The 18,920-nt window shown below is 42.6% G+C and overlaps 7 protein-coding genes across 8 annotated transcripts; 2 read left to right on the forward strand and 5 right to left on the reverse strand.

Annotated features, from left to right (window-relative positions):
- Nucleotides 1-217: 217 nt before the first annotated feature.
- Nucleotides 218-6,143, reverse strand: LOC145698277 (uncharacterized). The gene is made up of 9 exons (XM_081775477.1): nt 6,066-6,143; nt 5,321-5,884; nt 4,976-5,268; nt 1,424-4,943; nt 1,132-1,378; nt 871-1,084; nt 637-808; nt 453-592; nt 218-414 (listed from the first exon to the last, which is right to left on the reverse strand). The coding sequence occupies exons 1-8, from the start codon at nt 6,141-6,143 to the stop codon at nt 470-472; spliced, it is 5,211 nt and encodes a 1,736-aa protein (XP_081631603.1). The 3' UTR covers nt 218-414; nt 453-469.
- Nucleotides 6,144-6,851: 708 nt separating this feature from the next.
- On the reverse strand, nt 6,852-8,889 carry LOC145698928 (nuclear receptor corepressor 2-like). Its single transcript, XM_081776168.1, has 5 exons — nt 8,694-8,889; nt 8,345-8,417; nt 8,016-8,276; nt 7,596-7,974; nt 6,852-7,554 (listed from the first exon to the last, which is right to left on the reverse strand). Exons 1-5 carry the CDS (start codon nt 8,877-8,879, stop codon nt 6,999-7,001), a joined length of 1,455 nt encoding a protein of 484 aa, XP_081632294.1. The 5' UTR covers nt 8,880-8,889; the 3' UTR covers nt 6,852-6,998.
- Nucleotides 8,890-9,505: 616 nt separating this feature from the next.
- LOC145698929 (uncharacterized) lies at nt 9,506-11,376 on the reverse strand. The gene is made up of 4 exons (XM_081776169.1): nt 11,176-11,376; nt 10,884-11,128; nt 9,893-10,252; nt 9,506-9,847 (listed from the first exon to the last, which is right to left on the reverse strand). Exons 1-4 carry the CDS (start codon nt 11,322-11,324, stop codon nt 9,627-9,629), a joined length of 975 nt encoding a protein of 324 aa, XP_081632295.1. The 5' UTR covers nt 11,325-11,376; the 3' UTR covers nt 9,506-9,626.
- Nucleotides 11,377-11,585: 209 nt separating this feature from the next.
- LOC145698930 (uncharacterized) lies at nt 11,586-12,272 on the reverse strand. Of its 2 annotated transcripts, none has more exons than XM_081776171.1 (2): nt 11,945-12,272; nt 11,586-11,893 (listed from the first exon to the last, which is right to left on the reverse strand). In XM_081776171.1, the coding sequence occupies exons 1-2, from the start codon at nt 12,258-12,260 to the stop codon at nt 11,700-11,702; spliced, it is 510 nt and encodes a 169-aa protein (XP_081632297.1). In that variant the 5' UTR covers nt 12,261-12,272; the 3' UTR covers nt 11,586-11,699. The 2 variants fall into 2 exon arrangements, with proteins under 2 accessions (XP_081632297.1, XP_081632296.1); XM_081776170.1 differs by having other exon boundaries at nt 11,939-12,272.
- A 31-nt stretch (nt 12,273-12,303) lies between these two features.
- On the reverse strand, nt 12,304-13,039 carry LOC145698278 (uncharacterized). The gene is made up of 3 exons (XM_081775478.1): nt 12,982-13,039; nt 12,612-12,829; nt 12,304-12,562 (listed from the first exon to the last, which is right to left on the reverse strand). The coding sequence occupies exons 2-3, from the start codon at nt 12,776-12,778 to the stop codon at nt 12,304-12,306; spliced, it is 426 nt and encodes a 141-aa protein (XP_081631604.1). The 5' UTR covers nt 12,779-12,829; nt 12,982-13,039.
- A 208-nt stretch (nt 13,040-13,247) lies between these two features.
- Nucleotides 13,248-14,105, forward strand: LOC145699130 (basic phospholipase A2 beta-bungarotoxin A1 chain-like). Its single transcript, XM_081776381.1, has 5 exons — nt 13,248-13,395; nt 13,434-13,672; nt 13,721-13,817; nt 13,859-13,910; nt 13,952-14,105. The coding sequence occupies exons 1-5, from the start codon at nt 13,288-13,290 to the stop codon at nt 14,080-14,082; spliced, it is 627 nt and encodes a 208-aa protein (XP_081632507.1). The 5' UTR covers nt 13,248-13,287; the 3' UTR covers nt 14,083-14,105.
- Nucleotides 14,106-17,948: 3,843 nt separating this feature from the next.
- Nucleotides 17,949-18,920, forward strand: LOC145697110 (EF-hand calcium-binding domain-containing protein 9-like). Its single transcript, XM_081774260.1, has 6 exons — nt 17,949-18,099; nt 18,139-18,223; nt 18,376-18,457; nt 18,509-18,580; nt 18,623-18,744; nt 18,790-18,920. Exons 1-6 carry the CDS (start codon nt 17,956-17,958, stop codon nt 18,861-18,863), a joined length of 579 nt encoding a protein of 192 aa, XP_081630386.1. The 5' UTR covers nt 17,949-17,955; the 3' UTR covers nt 18,864-18,920.

Here is an 18,920-nt window from a genome sequence, read left to right on the forward strand (position 1 = left end):
TCTATCGTTCCCGGGAGCATCATTGCCAATAATCTCCTGCGCCTCGTCTCTTATATTCCCAAGCTCAAGTAATGCCTGAGAATAGCTGGCTCCTTTTTCGACCGACACTTGCCCTTTATCTCATCACACAAGGAAGTCCACCGGCTGGTTTGAGTATCGGGGACATTTGAGTAAAAGCCCCGAAACTCCTAACCCGGCCCGTGAAACGGACCATCTAAAGAAAAAAGTTTTGTGTTTATTACGAATTTGTATTTTTGAACCAGTGAATATTTGAGGAAGTGCAGGGTCAGGACTAAAAAATAAGTGTGATAATAAAAGTGAATTCTAAGTGATTGACATCTTTATAAAGTTTTTTTGTTCAGGACAGTTTTGTAGGACGTTCTTCGGATTTTGATGGTTGACGCTCGCTTTGAACTACAAAAATATTGAAAAGATATTCGAAAAATAAATACCTGAGTTACTGCTCGTGTTATGAGATCGTCTTATAACTCTTTGTATTTGAACTCTCTTGACCATTTGACCCCGTTGGCGAAGGAGTCGTCCTCGATAAAGTTTGGAAGCCCTTATTCGTGAGTTTTACATCCAGCGTGCACTGAATTCCAATTTATTTACTAAGAAGAATGAAATATCACATACCCGTATTTGCTGTTTCGGTCTTGGGGCAACAGGCTGTTGGACGGGACGGAAATGTCGGCTTGGGTCGATAGGTGGTCTTGGTTGAATATTTTGGATGTTTTGCGCGAGTCGTGGTCTGATGGGTTGCTCCATCACAGGCCGGCGTAAATTCAGCTGTGGCTGGACAATGCTCCTGAAAAAAATTACTCATAGCCTATGAGTCATAGGGTAAAACACTGAAAGAGATGTGCTTACGGTCTTGCTGGATTCGCGTGTACTCTTTGCTGCTCAGTCGAATAAGCAACCCTCCTCTGGCGATTCGGATCCGCTACAATCGTCAACGGGCTCGTGGATGTTCTTCTAAGCGGAGCATTCTTGAAATTCGCCTCTAGTCGGCGGCGTTCTTCTAGGTGCTTTAGTTCTAGCTGTTCAAGCTGTCGCTGGCGTTCAAGTTGAAGCCGTTCTTCCGCTAGAATGTACAAATAGTTAACAGTTAAAGCAAAAATTTGTGCTTACAAAAAGACGCCATCGAAGCACTAGAAGTGGGCGGTGCTGGCTGTAGCTTCACATATCGACTTTGAGGCTTTTGATAAATAGCATTGGTCTGCACAAATTGCGAGTAATCAGTGACAGGATTGATTTGAACCCGCGGTTGTGTGATAGTTTTTGGTTGCTGGGAAAGAGGCACACGCATTTTCTTCCTTGCCGGCCCCAAGGGAACAGATTGCTCCTTATCAGGTATATTGAGTTTTCTTTTTACTGTCTTAAATAGGCAGATATATAAGAAGATTGGGAAATATCAGATTACCTGTGAGAAGGAGGGGGTAAAACCAACTGGAGGCATGAATGTTTTTGTTGCCTTGACCTTACTCGCACTTTTCTCAGCTGGTTTTACTTGATCTACGGGATTTGGACCGCTAGGAGGTACCCTGATGATTTTAGGTACTGGCTGCCCCTGCGTCTGTTCTCCTCGGGAATTTGTCGGAGTTAAAACAGGCACTATGTCTTTCTCGGTAGTTGGTGGAGGTGGTACGACGCTACTCTTTTTGTCAGGATTTGAGCTAGTGCAGTCCACTTCATTAGTTTTCGATGTTGTCTCAGTATTTCGTTGTTCATTTTGTTCAGGTTCTTTCTGATCTTTTTCTTCTTGTTTCTTTATTTCAGGATTGAGTTTTTCTGGAATTTCTACCTTCTCGGAAGTGGTATGTACTTTCTCATGAGTTTCAGGGATAACAATCGTCTGTTTTGACAGGGAGATTTCATTATTTTCAGCGGAAGCTTTCTCCGGTATTTCCGATTCTCGAGGTTCTTCTTTTTCAGACTCTTTTTGCTCAAAAGCATCCGATGTCTCAGTGATTGTCGTGTCAGCCTCCAGAATGGTTTCGTCAGCACAAATTGTATCGTCAAGATCTTCCTCTTTTTCGTCATCTGCGTCATTTTCGGTTTCGGATACTTTCTTTGTCCTCGAAAATAAGCTATCTGGATCGATATTTTCTGCGCTGGAGACTTCCTCATCCTCTGTCTGGAGAAGGTCCTTTGGGACTATCTCTAGGGAAGGCATCTCTGCATCGGAAGAAGCAACAGATTGAGGATATCTATGAGGCGCTGGAGAAGATAGGACACTTCCCGGGCGCGAATCAATTGATTCCCGATCACTTTCAGAGAAGCTAAAAGTGAGCTCAAAGCTACCAGGCTCTTGCTGTTTCAAGCCGAGCTTTGGGTTCTCTAAACAGCTTTCATCAACTTCTAGCTGTTCCATTGTATCAGTTTTATTCACAGTCGACTCATCTGAAAGCGAAGCATTTTGGTTGGCTGGTCGTTTGGATTGAGTGACTTCACGCTCAAGATTGACGCGCTCACTTGGCTTCTCTGTTTTCTGGCTGGCCGTTTTGGGTTCTTGAACTTGGGAAAGAGCGGGCGTGCGATTATCTTCTTGGGTTTTATTAGCGAGGAGGGCTCCACTCAGTGAGGATGGCGTAGTGTCTTCCGATACAGAGGAGCCTTTTGTTTGTTCAAGAATTTTATGTTGATTGGCTGCGCTTTGCACTGTAGATATAGTAGCAGTTGGGCGGTCCAAGGATGTTTTCTCTTTAACGAAAATAGGAGTCAATGGGACTTTGAATTCCTCTACTGGAGAATTACGATTTTTAAGTTCACTGGTACTTTGAAGTTCAAGTTGATTATCGGTGTTGTTCTCCACTGATAGTAGCTTGTTCTTGTCTTCGTCACATGAGAGCTTCGAAGATGCGTGTAGCTGACCCTCCGAGTTAGTAATGGAGGTTTCTGACGTATTGTCCGGAGGGCAGACTTCTAGTTTTTGTTGAGTAAGTTCCACGCCTGGATCGGATTCGACAATATTGGCGATCTTATGTTTACCATCACTGCTGGACTCGTTTACAGTATTGATTTTTGCGGGATCAACACTGGGAGGATCAGTTTTTGAGTCCATCGGACTCGCTTCTTCAGCCACGTTTTCAAGACCGATTTTTGTCGGTGCTTTATTTTCCATTGAACGTTCTTTCCTTGTAGCAATTTTTGTATCGTCATCTATCGCTAAAGTAGTTTCTGAAGAATTACCATCGTCAGAATGAGTGTCGTTTGTTAATGTAATATTTTCTTTGGAAGGACTATTTGTTTCATTTGATGTTGTCGGCGGGTGATGGTTCCCCAAAGCTGCATCTGCTAATAGATTCAAGACATAGTTTGCATCCGATGCAGCTTTTCCGGGTCGAGGCGACGAGGTTTGATCGTCGCCCTCCCCTGAGGAATCATCGCGGGAGACGTTTTTTGACAGCTGAGAGGGGGAGTTGATTGCACTGGAATTATTGTCACATGATAGGTTCGTTGATTCGGGTACGGGTGATTCATTTTCTTGTTCTGGGTCAGTTAGGGTCGTTTCTGCGTTTTGAGTGGTTTCAATTCGATTGTCAGACTCGTCCGAAGGTCTTGGCTCGGGAGTTCGTGGTTCAGGAGTCACCGGCTCGGCTTCTGCCTCGGACTCTGATTCAGAAGCTTCTTCTTCAGCTCTTTTACCGAGAAGGAGATCGAGAGGCTCGTCGTCGTCCTCGTCATCGATGACCTCTTCGTTAACAGGGCTGAAGGTAAGATCTGGCGTATCAGATCCGAAGTAAGCGGGCTCTTCATCTTCGCTAGACGACGTTTCGCACAGCAGATCAATAATTGCGGTCTCTTCGGCAAGGAAATTGCCACAAGAATCGTAATTATTGCTTCCGCCGTAGTCGCCGTAGCCTTCGCTATCGGGCTCCATTTTGACAATCGTTTGACTCTGCTGCTGAGCCTCGGTGAGATGACTACCGTAAGTAATCGCTGGCGGTGGTGTAACAGCTGGTGTCGGTGATCTAATTGGTTCCGAGACAGCAGCAGCAGGAGACGCGCTGCCCTGGGACCCGTCACCAGACTTCGTGACTTCCCGTAAGTTTTTTGACGAGCTGTCATCTGGAGTCTCTATCTCCTTTGGTGGTACCTCAGGAGTGGACTCTGTGGGCATTTCTGGTGTGTGTACTCGTTCTACAGGGATATTTTCGTCGGGAGTTGAAGTCGGTGGTGGGCTTGGGCTTTTCATTCGCGCCTTTTTCTCTGGAGGTGGGAGTTTTGCTTCTTCCTCATCATTTTTATCGGGTTCTTTATCCGGTGGTTGCTTGGGGAAAGAATCTGGCGGCGGTTTTCCAGGGATGTCTTTTATAAAATTTACTACAGGAGAGGCAGAGGATCCAGCCTGTAACGTATCGGAATTGCGTCGTTTAAGCTCGAAAGAAGGAGGAATATTGATCTTTACTTCTTGATTGCTGGAAGCTGGTTTCTGATAGAGAAGATTCACAAAGTCAGTTTCAACATCAGCCTTTTCCTTCGTCGATTCCATTTGTTTTGCAATCTCGGCTTCTTTTGCAGCACGGACTTTAGCGGCTTCGCGATCTTTCGCTGCTTCTCGTTCCTTTTCTCGTCTTGCTCGCTCGATGCTTTTTCGCTCATCTGCCTCGATTTGTTGAAGAGCTTCGCGCTTTGCTTTTTCCAAAGCTTCCTTTTTGGCTTTTTCTTTCTTTTGGGCCTCAAGAAGAGCTTTAGCTTCAGCATTTCTCTTCTCTCCAGCTTCTTTTTCGAGTTTCCTAGCAAGCTCCGCAGCTTCTTTAGCCTTTCTAGCCTCCTCTTCTTGCTGTTTTTGCTGGAGTTTCTGACGCTCAAGTTCTTCGCGTTCTTCTTTTTCGCGTCTTCTGCGTTTCGCCTCTTCTTCCTCGAGTTTTCGGCGTTTTTGCTCTTCCGCTTCTTTTTGTTCGCGGCGCTTTTGCTCCAAAGGGCTTGAAGCTGAGCTCGTTCAGAACGCTCTCGTTCCAATTGTTGCCGCTTTCGTTCTTCTTCAAGTTTTCGCTTTTCGGCAGCTTTTCGTTCTGCTTCCTTGATTGCTCGTTGTCGTTGTTCCTCCGCTTCGCGAAGTTGTTTCTCGCGAATGGCTCTTTGCCTAGCTTCAGCTTCCGCCTTTGCTTTCGCCGCTTCCTCTCTGCGTCGCGCTTCTTGTTTCTCAGCTTCAATTCTGCGCGCTTCCTCGAGTAGACGAGCTTCTTCCATCTTTTGGCGACGGATTTCTGCTTGTCTTGCCTGTTCTGCTTTCATCGCTTCCTCCATCCTCCTTTCCTGCTCCTGTTTGATTAGCTGTTTCTCCAGATTCTGAAGCTCTTTTTCTTTTTTTCGCTTGCTCGATGGCGCGTTTTTCCGCCTCTTCTTTGCGTTTCTTTTCCTTCTTTGCACTTTCCGCTTTTCCAGCATCCTCAGCCGCTTGCGCAAGCATCTGAAGCGGACACTCGTTCATAGGCTTCACCACTTTCGGCTGCACTGGATACAGTTCTTGACGAAAGAGAGAATGTCCAGGTGGATTTTCGGCCGCTTCAGGTCTTGGCATGATGCGTTGACCGGGAAAGTCAGCGTCAGATGTCTTTGGAGCGATTCTTTGTCGTGGCGTGATGAGTGACTCGACTGAGTAGGGCTGGGATGTGGCATTTTGCTGACTTTGGCTTGCAGAACTGGCGCTAGAACTATCAGCGAAATCGAGTACCCGGTGAGATTGCTGTTGTGCTTGTGGCGCTTGCGCTTCGGAAACTGCGTTACGCGGCGCGATGCGCTGGGAGAGAAACTGTTGTGGAGATGGAATTACGCCACGGATAAAAGCGGATGCTGGGTATTGCTGGACGGAATATGGGGAGAAGAATTGCTGGTAAAGAACTTCTGGAGTGCCTCCTGGCTGTCCGCGGATCGGAGTCTTTAGCGGGGTCGAATTTCGAGTAAAGAATGATAAGAAAGGAAATGCACGACAAGATGAAACAGACAACTTGACAAAAAGACAGCGAAAAGCACAATACAACATAAAGAACTACAGCCTGCAAAAAACACACACAAATGAGAAAATGCAAATGAAAAAGGAATAATTAGGTGACCCCTGCCTTCTGGGATGCCTTCTGCTGCTGTAAACCAACGAGGACCGAAGGAACGCCGGTTCGGGGGCTCGGATTTCCGATCATCGACTGCTGTGGCTTGAATAAATTAGGAGCAGGGGTGGAACTATTGAGTGGATTTCATTTGGTGTATTTTTTATTAAAGCGTTTTTCGTTTTTTGATTTTTAAGTTAGCAAAAATTATCACTTCGAATAGGAGTAAATGAAACAATCCTTGGCACTGGCTGGATGGAGGATTTATCTTCCTCGACGCTTGGAACTTTTGACGGGTTGACTTTAGATAAAAAAAATAATGCTGACTACGGTCAATAAGCATGGATTAGTGTTGAGATAGAGTCGAGCCGTTCCTTTGATATCTTGCAACTGGGCAGGCTTTTGGCTTGGAGTTGAAGGACGAGAGGGTATTGCAGCGACATTGAGTGGGACTGGCAAAACGATTGGCGATACGGCGGCAGAACCGACTCGCGAGGCAACAGGCGTCGTAGGCCTCGAGCCCGGCTTACCGGGCGTCCAAGGGGACGAAACACTGGCGGCTTTGGGCGATTCGGACTTGTTTATCGTTGAACTCGAAGGTGGAGCAACGCCTGCTGGTAAAAGCAGCTCAAGGGCTTTTGGTGAGACGGAGTTGGCTTTTGCTGTTGCTACCACAGGGGAGCCCTCTCTTAAAATAGTTATTTCATAAAATAAATGTTATTATTTCTGACTTACTTTTGCGAAGCAGTTGGAGGAGTTCCAGGCACCTGAGCAGGTGAAGAATTCGCTCCTTTTGGTGGCGAATTTGGCTCGTCTTTAACCTTTTTGTCTTCGAATTTCTCCTCCGGCTCAGCTTTGACTTCGTCTTTGACTTTTTTTGCCAAGTGCTCTTTGAGTATATCTTTGAGTTTGTACTTTCGGCAAGTGCCGACACTTTTGAAGAAATTTTTACACGCTTCGGCATCTCGATTTGATTTGGGCACACGAGACAGAGCTTCGGAGATCTTTTCCCAGTCCTCTCCGTATTCGCGCAGAGCGTTTTTGTATGCTTCGATTTCCTCTTCTTTCCAAACTGCTGTTTTGCGCCCAAAACGAGTCTTGGTTGTTGTCAGCTGCGTTTCTTCGGCTCCTTGGGCAAGAGCTGGATCTGCTCGCTTTTTCGGATGTCTGCCAGGCGCTGGCTTGCGTTTCGACGCACGAACATGCTTTTTTGTACTGCTCTTGGATCTTGGACGAGTAGTAGTGCTTGACGCAGTCGGACACAGTCTTCTTTCCTCCCGGAATCAAACTGGAAATGATGTGCCACTGTTTCGGGTGATTAATGTATTCCCGTTTGAAGGCGGCCTTTTCCTTGTCCGTCCAGACTGGGTTGTCCTTGCATGTGTGCCTGTACAGCTCAACCGGATCATCAATTCGACCAGTTGTGTCGACAACTTGGAATCGCCGCTCATTCGCGTCCAGTAATCGAGGGACGACGACCGCTTGTTGCTTCATCTTTTTCATCCTAGGAAAGAGGTATAACTTGTTTTCCTGATATAAACTAACCTGTTCGCGTTGGCTTGCAAGCTCTCTAAGACTTCGTTCATTTCCGCCTCGGAGCGGGCAGATTCGCGATTAGCCGTGCGCTTGAGACGCTCCTGATTCTCACGCTGCTTTTTCAACTCTGGGAAAATCTTTTCGAAGCATTCTCGGTGACGTTGTGCCATCGCACGCGCCTTGATTGTATTCATCTTTCTCTCCGTCGTTTCGTTCCACTTTTTCAAGTCCTCGTCGTACTTTTTCGACATGATGTTGTCACGCTGCTTCTCGAGGCGCTTCTTACGGGAGAGGTAGGCTAGAAGACGGGGCTGGTGTTCTTTCATCTGCACCTTGAGCTGCTGGATACGCTCGCTGTCGAAGGGTTGGTTCATTTGCGGAAGAGTACCTTATAAGAAATTGATGGGGTGTTTGATGATCTTTCGTTACCTCTAAAACCGAGACCAGTTTCTGTCAACGCTGGGTTCAGAAATGCTGAGCCCTTGTTATGTGATTTTGCTGATTGTCTCCGATTTGCCGCGTAGATCTCTTGCCAGGGCTCAAGATCTTCCTCTTCGTTCACGTCTTCCTTGATCTTATCGTTTGGATTGGCAGGATTGGCGATGTTGTCTTCGAGCTCCTTTTTCTGAATTCTCTTCAGCTTCACTGCGGTCTCGGTCTTTTCGATCTCTTCTTCCACTTTTTTCAAATCTTTGTGAGGGTAAGAATTTTATTCCTTGCTCAGAAAGACTCTAGAGAAATGCGAACGCTCACCCTGCCTTTAAGAATTTTCTCTTTCTTCTCCGCCCACTCAGAATCTGAAGCCATTTTCGCCCGAATGTGGTGCGGACTCTTTTGAGGGTTCAAATCTAGAAGTAAAAAGAAAAAGCAATTCTGATTTCAGGATTGAAAGTTCAGATGAGAAAAAAATAAGCTCGAAGGGCGGCGCTCTGGAGGACTGTGCGTCTGACAGACTTGTATCAAGACAACGTCGCAAAATACAAAAAATCCCGTTCAAATAAGTTTTAGAAAGTAAATGTCTCTCATGTTTCACTAGTTTTATCAATTATTATTTTGAATAAAGGAAGGGTACGAATGTATCCTTGGAGGTACTAATTGGAACCGTAGCTGAGTTTCGTGAGGAGCAATGGAGCGTGGATTTCTAAGATAATCGCCGAACGCGTTGAAGCCTCTTGACGAAATCTGCTGGAGCGAGTTGAGAGGCGACTCCGATCGCAGCTCCTGTTCTTGCATCTTCATGGAGGACATGATCGATGGACGGAAAGTGCTTGGTACTCCCTTTGAAGACCCCATACTCGCGCTTTTTTGCTTTTCAAACCGTATTTTTTGAGGAAAAATGATGATTTGCTCGTTTTAGAACTAAATTAGCGATAAATTATCGTTTTACATTGATAAGAATGAAGAATAATTTTGAAAGGCAATTTCCTATGATGCGAGCTGGTCGATCCGGCGTCCGAGGTGGCATAGGACGAGTATCTACTCGATACATTGGGAGACTTGTAGGCCGAGCTAAGGCCTCTATCCATCGCTTCTCACTTCCTCCCTTTTCTCATCTTGAAAGACGGCATTTTTCGACTGGTTTGTGCTCTTTTTCGCACAAATTTCTTCACTTTCGCTTCGATTTTTTTCGATTTTCGAGTCAAAAAGTGCGGGCGCGCGCGAAAACGACGCGATTTCTTTTTGAAAGCGACGCGGTGAAAGGGAAATTGTGGGAGATGATCGCGCCCATTGGACGTTTTGCGCCCAATCGAACAAACTGCGCCCCAGCTTGAAATCGAGAATGGAGCTTGGAAGGGACGCCCCAGGGCGGATTTTTATCAACCTCGAAATTTAAAACGACCTGCTTTTCCCCTGCTTTGAAAGACTTTCATAAACCTTGAACGACATTGTCCTATAACGACCTTGTTGTGATAAATGTAGTCAATTTATTGATAATAAATGATCTAATGAAAAGTTTTTTTTCAGTAACAGTTTTAAATAGCGGGTAGTAACTGGTGATATTATCACCGTGATAATACAGTTCTTGGATAGATTTTCAAACTATTCATACAAGCTTCTGACTTCAAAACGGTAGTATCGTTTCTGACAATCCTTGCCCAGGTTAAACGGACAGTACGTATATTCGACGTCATCATTGAATCTTCTCGTAAAACATTTCAGGCAAGCAACGTGACCACAGGATGACAAGAAAGATTTTCGGCGGTCTGTGTCGTTGTAAAACTCGTCGCAAGCTTTGCAATATTGGTAGTCTTTTCTGTTCTCTTAAATTATTAATTGCATTTACCTAATTGCTTCAAATGATTTACCTCTTGCTTCAACATCGTCATCGAGAGAGAGTTTGGAGGCGACTGGATGGTATTCATATGAAAGTTGTTTGAATCGTTTCAGGCTTTCATTCTTCACATTCTCCTTTTCGATTGTCCTTTTCTTTGATTCTTGAAGGGCATTCTTGTTACACCGAACATAACATCTTTTCTCCTCAAGGGATTTTTTGGCGTTTTCGACTTTCTTCATCAATTGATTCAAGGCCTCTTCCTCTTGTTTGATTCTGTCTTCTGTCTTCTTTATCCTTATTGGCGTATTTTTGATATAGTTTTTATTGTCCTGTAGATCTTCAGAGTCCCACTTATAATATTGGTGGACAACTTTCAGTTGCTTTTCTTGGGCTAAAAGTTCTTTTATCATCCTGAAATGATGAGTAGTAAGATAGATGAAAATGACTTTTGCGGAGCAAATTCGGGACCCCAATATTTTTTGTGCTCATTTTGTAGCGCAGGTTCCGAGGAGTCGAATGGTACAATTTTTATGTGTCTAAGCCACGGGAAATCTCAAATTCTAGTGCCTAAAGTACCGTAAAATGTCAGTTCATGTCCCCCTGTATCTCCGAAAATTTTCAGAAATATATGGAGATTTTGGTATCGTTGGAAAGCGTAGCTCAAACTGGTTATGAGCACCAGGTGCGCAAAAGAAAATTCTGAAAAAAAATTTTGGGTGAAAAGTTTTTGTCTCAGAAAAAATTTTTTTCCTAGAAATTTTTTCTTGCACACCTTGTGCTCATAGCCAATTTGAGGTGAGCTTTCCAACGATACCAAAATCTCAATTAATTTCTGAAAATTTTCGGAGATACAGGGGGACATGACCATTTTTCAAAGGAGGGCCCTGATGACGTCATATGTGATGACTAAGACCCTCAAACTATACCATTCGACTCCTTAGGACTTGCTCTTTCTAATGAGCACAAGGAACATGGGGGGTAGAATTTTGCTCCGCAAAAGTGATTTTCACGTATCGTAATACCTTTTTTGTTTTCAACGAACACTTTTGAAGCTTGCTCGCAACAATTTCCCATGAAAAAATTCTCGATAGAAACTTCCTTCGACTTGCAACTCCCTTCTTTATCATATGCTGGGCATTTGAATTTCGCATCAGAGGACCCCGGATCAACCACGTCGTTTTCCTCATAGAATTTGCTCCCATACTCCTTTGTTGCACAGACTTCGCATAAGATTCTGCCCTGAACCCGCCAAGTTTCTAAGGGCACTCTTCAAAAATATTTTCGTGATCATGGAACTGCGCATTTTAGTCTTACCCGTCGCACTCAGATCCAACGCAGATTCCGAATTCTCCGCAGGAAACCAGCATACCAGGAAAAATACTCTCGAAGGCCTCAATCTTTGCCATCTTTACCGTTGAAATCGCGGCTTCATGAGCATCAATGTTTCGGGACCTGAGCTTCATCGAAAAAATAAGTGAATAAGTGAATCAATAGGCGGCCTGTCTGAACAGAGTATGCTCAGGAGATTCTCATCTAGAAATCTTATTGGACGACAACGAATAGCTCATCGGCCTATCATTCGGCATGATTAAGATTTTCGACTGAAATCCGACGTGAGCGCGTCCGCAAAGGGCCGACAATGGGAATTTATTGATAAGGGGGGTGGCTGCCACTGATACATATTCTGAAGACCCGCTTGCATTGAAATGAAATGATCTTAATTTTTATTGTTTTTTCATAAATCATCAATCAGAAGAAGCAATTTTCAGTATAAGGATCATGTGATTATTATGTTTGAGTCAAACAGTTTGACAGACAATCGAGTATTGTATAAGTTTTTATTCGTGGATTCTGATCATGTCTTGGATCGTGAAGGATTTTCGGCAATGAGGACACTGGCCATAGTGGGCGTCCGCGAGAATTCGGTCTAGGCAGTTTCCACAGGCAGAATGTCCGCATCCTTTCATCACCCATTTGGAGGTCTTCCACTCATCGCCATATTTCTCCAGACAAACTCGGCAGCTGGCGGCATCTAAAAATAATTATTAACTTCACTAACTCTATAATTTCAATTTACCATTACCTGAGTTGTCATTGTCTTCCTTCTGATCATCTTTCCGAGTGACGGAGTGATATTCGTAAGACAGCTGTTTGTATCGCTTGGACACGATGTCCATTTTTCTGTCCTTTTCTTCAAGCTTATTCTCTGTGGCGCCCTGGGACTCCTTCTTCTCTTTGAGTTTTACCTCGGTTTCCTTGATTATCTTCAAGATTTCCTCAACTCTTTTTCTTCCATTCACCAGCAGTTTCTCCATTTTATCGATGCTCGTTTTCGTCTCTTTCGATTCCTCTTTTGCTTCTTTTTGTTCTCGCTTGGCCTCGGCATGAAGGTTTTTCATGATGTGGATTTTCTTTTTTGCGGGCTGCAAAAATAATTATTCATCAAGAAAATTTGTAATAATCACCTTTTTCATTCTCTGTCAGCCATTTTGAAGCTTGCTCACAGCAAGATCCGAGGTAGAATTCACTAAAGGAGATTTTCTCCGATTTGCAGCTTCCATCAGAAGAAAATGCAGGACACTTGAATTCGGCATCGGATTTGTCGAATGTTTTCCCTTGAAGATGAAGATTGCTATTCGATTTTATCGCGCAGGTTCTGCATAATCTTTCGTCGTTGATCTTGATCGTCTCTTCAGGTACTCTGAAATAGTTTGATGTAAGTATTAATAATTCTATTGGTTCAATCTTACCCGTCACATTCGGACCCTTCACATTTTCCGAATTGTCCGTATGAAGTTACTGAGTTGGGATGAACCGTTTCGAAGTCGTCTGGTTTCTGAATTTTGATCTTCTTCGGTGTTGATGAAGAACTTGGAGTATCGAAACTCTCTTCAAAAGAACGAGTCCTGAGTTTCATTGTAAGCTGCTTGGTTGAGAAATTGATTTCGTATTCTGCTGGTCGAGATTTCTGAAAAGTATTTATGAATGGTTTCCTCCGAAAGATGGCGCCAGATGCAGTCTCTGAGACGCAAAGAAGGTTGGACTCCAACCGAGCGCTCCTTGGTTTTGCAGATGGTTTGATGATTATCTCTTACAGATTAGTTTTCAAAAATTGCTTACTTTTTTGGTTAATTCTCTGACGAATGATGCTCAAATTCAGATGTTTGATTCGGTATAATTATCGAGCATAAGTCTTGATTTCCATCAAATCAACCATCCGAGACAATCTAGAAGCTTTGAAAGTCAAAAGTGAATAATTTTGACTTTTTAATGACGTCAAATGGCCCCCTTCGATAAAAGACTGAGCACGTTTTCCACCCCATTTTGTGGGTCGACATTGGTAATTGAGGCAATCATCCAGCACTCAAAATGATCGGTCAGAATCTTTGGTTCGGAGTGCATGGTTTTTTAGAGAACAAAATAAGGATGAAGAAGACCATTATTTTGAGTGTTGCATCTGTTTTCGGTCAGACTGGAAGCCAAACTGGCGATAGGGCTCAACGAAGATATGCAAATTTGATGCTCATGGCGGAGGTTAAAAAGCGTAAAGAATCAAGCCACAACTCTTTTAGACGTACTGGCCAAAGTTTGATGATAAGAAATTATGGAGCTATGGCTGCAACGGGTTCAATAGAGGTGATCGACCGATGAGTTCGCCTGGAAATGGCCTTCCCGTTGACCAGCTGGACAAGCTCTACCACACATACAAAGCATGTCTTATGTGTGCGAGACGAGTTCATAGCCCAGCAAATTCAAATGGAGACGAATGTATCGGGGAAATCGTAAAATATGATGCAGAGAAAACTCCACGGTAAAATTCTTACAGTGACGTCGGCTTTGATCTGAGAAACGATTTCAGAAACCAATGGAAATGCAATGATCAGCCTGGAAGTTGTCCTCGACTTCTGTGCGAATGTGATCTCATGTTTGCCCAAAATATTGGCGATGCGATGGAGGTAAAATTGGAGTCAATGTTCCTTGATACTTAATTTTATAGTTTTATGATAAATCGAAAAAGCACGGAAAAAACAAATTCGATCCAGAGCAAGGTATTTAATCAACGTAAGAACGGAGTAAAGAACTCTTTGAGATTGCATCCGCTCTGCAAACGGCGGCGACTTAAGATGCTGCGGTGCCCCTGATCAGGCAATGGCCACATACAACGCGAACAACAAGCAGTGCTGCAAGGGCGAAATCTTAAACGTCGGCGACTTTTGCTGAACCCAATGTTACCCTGAGGATTATCGATTCCATGAATAAACCTCGCATCTTGAATGTTGTCCTTCCATTATTGAATCTCGGGATTGTGCATTTTAACCGCATTTTGCGGATATAATTTGCGAAATATAAGGCGTCGCTTTTAGAACGAAGATCATTCTGATTTATAAAATCCTAAAATTATGAAATCTCCTAGAGGAACTAGAGGAACATCTTTCAAAGAGGCCATGAGGAAAAGAAGACAGAGTCTATTTTCTAATCGTCCTATAGGCATTTTGGGTCACGATTAGTTCTTTTAGCGAGTTTAGTTGATGTGTTATCAATTTTTCAATTTTCTTTTAACAACTCGGTGACCCAAAAAATCAGTTGTCAAGGAGGAGTAACAACACGTATGAATGTATGATCCGCTAATGACAATATTGAAGTGCTGCATGCTTATACATGAATTTAAACGCAGGCTTATGCAATAAATCAACATTGCAATTTATCAAAATAAAAAAATTAATAGGGGTGCGGGGAGGTTAATTATTTAGAAATACAATCGAAACCCAATGCCCGGATTTGCTTTAGCGAGAAAAAGGGAAAGTGATCCAAGTTTATTAGCGATAGACCGTTACTTTACAAGTAATTCGATCATTAATATTGAAAACTGATGAATTTACACTGCCGAACTTGAGGAACTTTGCAGTGTGGTTTTTAGATATTTATTTGTTATTCCAATCCATATCATAATGTCCCCGAAGATGGCGCGTATGCGAGTCGATGCATTCTTCGCGAGACCTGATAATAAAGATGTCAAGTGCTCCACTGCTTTCTTAAATTCTCTTTTTGCTAAGAGACCTAGGAAAAAGACCATCCAAGGTTCGAGAAATTATATTGTCCGACAACACGTAAACGACGGCGAGAAAATTGTCAGAATAATAAATTTAAAAGCGGACCGCGAAAAATCTGTCAGAACTCATAATCATCGAAAAAAGATTGGAGACCAAACTTCTTCAATTCGAGTTTTATAAAGAAACTTGTTGAATACTCCACTAGAGAAACAATACCTCCATATGAATGGCTTTAGGACAGGTTGAGACTAAATTGTCTTCGTTGATTTCATCAATTACGGCCGATTTGTTTAACCTTGAATGCTTCTAACCAGATTTCAAATGGCACGCGCTAAAATCGAGGTGGTTAGATAGTTAATCATAGATGGATAAAAATAATTTTTGTGCTCAGGAAATCAAAAATTCAAGAATCAATTCCGCAATCAGTTATTTTCGGAGAGGTTCGTATCAGAAAATATGTCAGTCTCGGTGCCAATGTGACCTACATAGCCTTTTTACAATATGCTCTCGAATCAAGGTAGCAACAAAGAATCCCTCACCATATTCAGAATCAAAAACTAAAAAACTGGCTAATTAATTTTGCAGCAATTATCATATCTGCGGCTATATATCGACAGTCCTCTCCATATTCACTTTCTTCATTGCCTATAAAGAAGAAAATGCACTTTCCACAATGAAATCTTTCACTCCTCTTGAGAAACAAAGAGAGCCTCCACCTAGTGAAAATACTATGTGCGTGTCAACCTTCTTCAGTACTATTTCAAATCCGAAGAATCATGTCTTTAGCCGCATCTCATGGGGAATTCTGCTTCTTCTTGGTGTCACATTCACAGTCAAGGCAAGTCGATAAAATAGATGATGCAGTTGAAAAATATTTGAAGAATATTGCGGATTGCTTTTCAAAATATCTGAGCTATCCAACAATTACTAAAACAAGCGAGATTCCAGTCAACGCATCAGTCGAAGGTAAAAATATTTGATCTCGGGCAACAATAATAATTTCTAACAAAAGCCTTTCCAAAACTGACGATCTGCCTCAACTCCCAACAATCGATATGGAAGATACAAAAGTACTACCCTGACACTTACGAAGAAATTCTCGCCGGGCTGCCGTTTCTCTACGGCAGTTATGGCGATAATCACGGAGAAAAGTTCCGCGACTTTCGATATAAAGACAGATCAGTTTTAGGTTTTCAGCTTTTTCGGAAAGTTTTGATTAAATATCGTCTTTAGACTCGTTGGACTTGGAGAAATTTATGAATTCGACAAGTGGAGAAATGGAAATAATTGCTTGCAAATTTCTGAACAGAGATTGCCGGGATAGCTGGGATAAGATCTTGACGATCTATGGGACTTGTCTTGTGTTTACTCCTTCTTCAGGTAACTAGGACACTAGAATTATATAATAGCTTCTAAGATCGTTGGAAAATGAAGAAGCAAAAGTCCCTCTTTGGTCGTCAAAGTTCCATTTCCATTTCTGTGAAGTATGAACTTTTCTGTTCATTAATATGGCTAATTACGCACTCAGATACAATATAACAGATTGGACAGCAGGCTGGACGCACTACATTGAAGGATGTACAATATTCGTGAGTCCAACTTTCGAAGAAACCCTCGATCCCGACGACTCGATTATTCTGACACCAGGAAAGGTCTAAAAAATTAGCGACGAGTTATTGAAATAAAGCTACGTTCGAGCTACGAGTTATATGCAATCGTCTATATTGAGTCGAAATTGATGACCGACCAAGGTGGCCTTCCGATATTGTCTGTGAGGCAGAAAAAAAGTCAAGCTTCTAGGAAACCCGTTCAAGGATTGTCGTGAGCGAGACGCGGCAAAGATTCATCCGAATCCGCTAATGGTAACATGCGAAATACCGTTTCTATTTTACTTTAGAGCTTCAGTATTTCGAGAAGTACACGATGAAACACTGTCAAATGGAGTGCTTGATCAAAGAAATTAAGACAAAATGCCACTGCAACGCGCCGTTTTTCCCTTATCTCGCGAAGATCGACGATCTTGGTTTCTGCAATTTCACTCAACACAGGTTTGAAATGATCATATGGGCTCTGTGACACGTTCTTGAAGCTTCTGTGTCTCAAACCAGATCGTCGCTCACGATAATTTGGAATGCCAAGGATGCGAGGTAAAGTCCAATAATTCAATTATCGACTGAGTTTCGTTGACCCTTATTCAAATATTTAATTCAAAGTTCATTTAGATTGTCAAATGAATTATTAAATTTAGCTCGAATGTGACTCTGAGAATTTCGTCCACGGTAACCTTCAGTACGCTGAACTTGACTTGAAATCGCCGGATCACAGAAGCGACGGGCTCGACAGTTGATTGATTCATTTTATCAAATGATCCCATAGAACTTAGAAGGGCTTAATTTTAAATAAGTAATGAGCCCTCATAAAGGCAGAAGGTGTTCAACTCAAGCCAAACGGGAATATCATCCATGCTGCTCTATCAGGTAAGCATATTTGATGGACGCAGTTAAATGCGGTTCATTGAAGGCTGATACGATTTTGACCGAGACGGAATCTCCTGAGTACACCCGATTCGAGTTCATGTCCGACATTGGAGGAACAGCAGGACTGATTCTGGGCGTCTCATTAGCTTCAATGATCTCGACGGTAGAAAGACTTGTCCGAAAGATGTTCAGAAAACTCATGTGAGTACAGAGCTTCTTCTATCTTTAATGTTTGTGCTCTAGAAGACTGACAGAAACGAAGAAAGTCAAAAGAAATCCCAACCATCTGAGGGACTGGTTAATTTGACCTTTAGTTTGTCTTTTTATCTCCGGAAAATTTCATTAACCAATTCAGTGCCTTGTAAAAAACTTATAATACTGTAAAAACTTATACTGTATCAGAGTTCACCAAGTATCTTTTCCACTGCTTCATTTTTATAAATTATTGGTCGCATAACCATTTGTATCCGACTTGATTGCCTTTGCAGATAGAATATTTTCTAGACCAATATCAACTGTTGACAAAACAAGCGTTGTCAACATTTAGATTACATATTAAAAAAAAGATGGTGGAGATAAAATCGAAGCTCTTGAGCTCGATGCACCTTGATAGAAGTTACAGTCTCTTTACAGTAAAGAACGCAGCTGTTCTGCTCGAACTTTTTAATCTACTGGACGTGCACGAAATAGGCCAGCTCAATGACATCCAGGTTCGTTCATTAGTTTTTTCGAAGTTTCACGTCCTCTAGTTCACATCGTTCCTGAAAACCGTCACTGCATTCAGCCACGATAGTGTGGAACGTGTCTTCAAAATGGTTGACAATGGAACTGGACAGGACTAGTCACCACATGAAAACCAAATAAATGCAAACAAAACCAATAATTCCATAAGACAAATTTCTCACTCCTTCGAGCTAAGATCATGTTTATTTCTTTATCATTAGTACTTCTTCGAAATTTCATGAAAACAATGTGTAACTAACAAAAGATAACTTGGGAAAACTTTTATCTCGTCTGCGCGATTCTGATTTCACTGAAGGACCGAACCGAAAAGCAATTTCTCTTCAGGCAAGTAGCATTTTTTGCGATAAGATAATGAAATGTTCATCTCGATTGCAGACACTCAAAAATTGTATTTGGACTGATGGACGAAGACGGAGGAGGGACAATTTCCGCCGAGGAATTCAAACGGTATATTATTTTTTGCCTTCCATTTTGTGAGTTTTTCCGTAGCTATGGATTTTTATTCAACTTGAATGATCAGTCGATTGGCGAGTTGTTTCAAGAGTTTGATGTGTCAGGAGATGACGAGCTCGATTACAAGGAGTTTAGAATGTTTGCAATGGCTTGCATCGGTATTTTTTACCAAAAATCTTTGTCTTATTAAAAATGTCTGATAGACAAACAACGAGAGCTGGAGCAACAACAGGAGGAAGAAGAAGGAAAAGAAAAATCGTCATGCATCATTCTTTAGTTATCCACATTGCTTTATTTGATCATTTATCCTGCCAATATATTTACAAAAATAGCA

This window comes from Oikopleura dioica, chromosome 2 (genome assembly GCF_907165135.1).
Source record: "Oikopleura dioica chromosome 2, OKI2018_I68_1.0, whole genome shotgun sequence".
Classification (NCBI taxonomy): domain Eukaryota; kingdom Metazoa; phylum Chordata; class Appendicularia; order Copelata; family Oikopleuridae; genus Oikopleura; species Oikopleura dioica.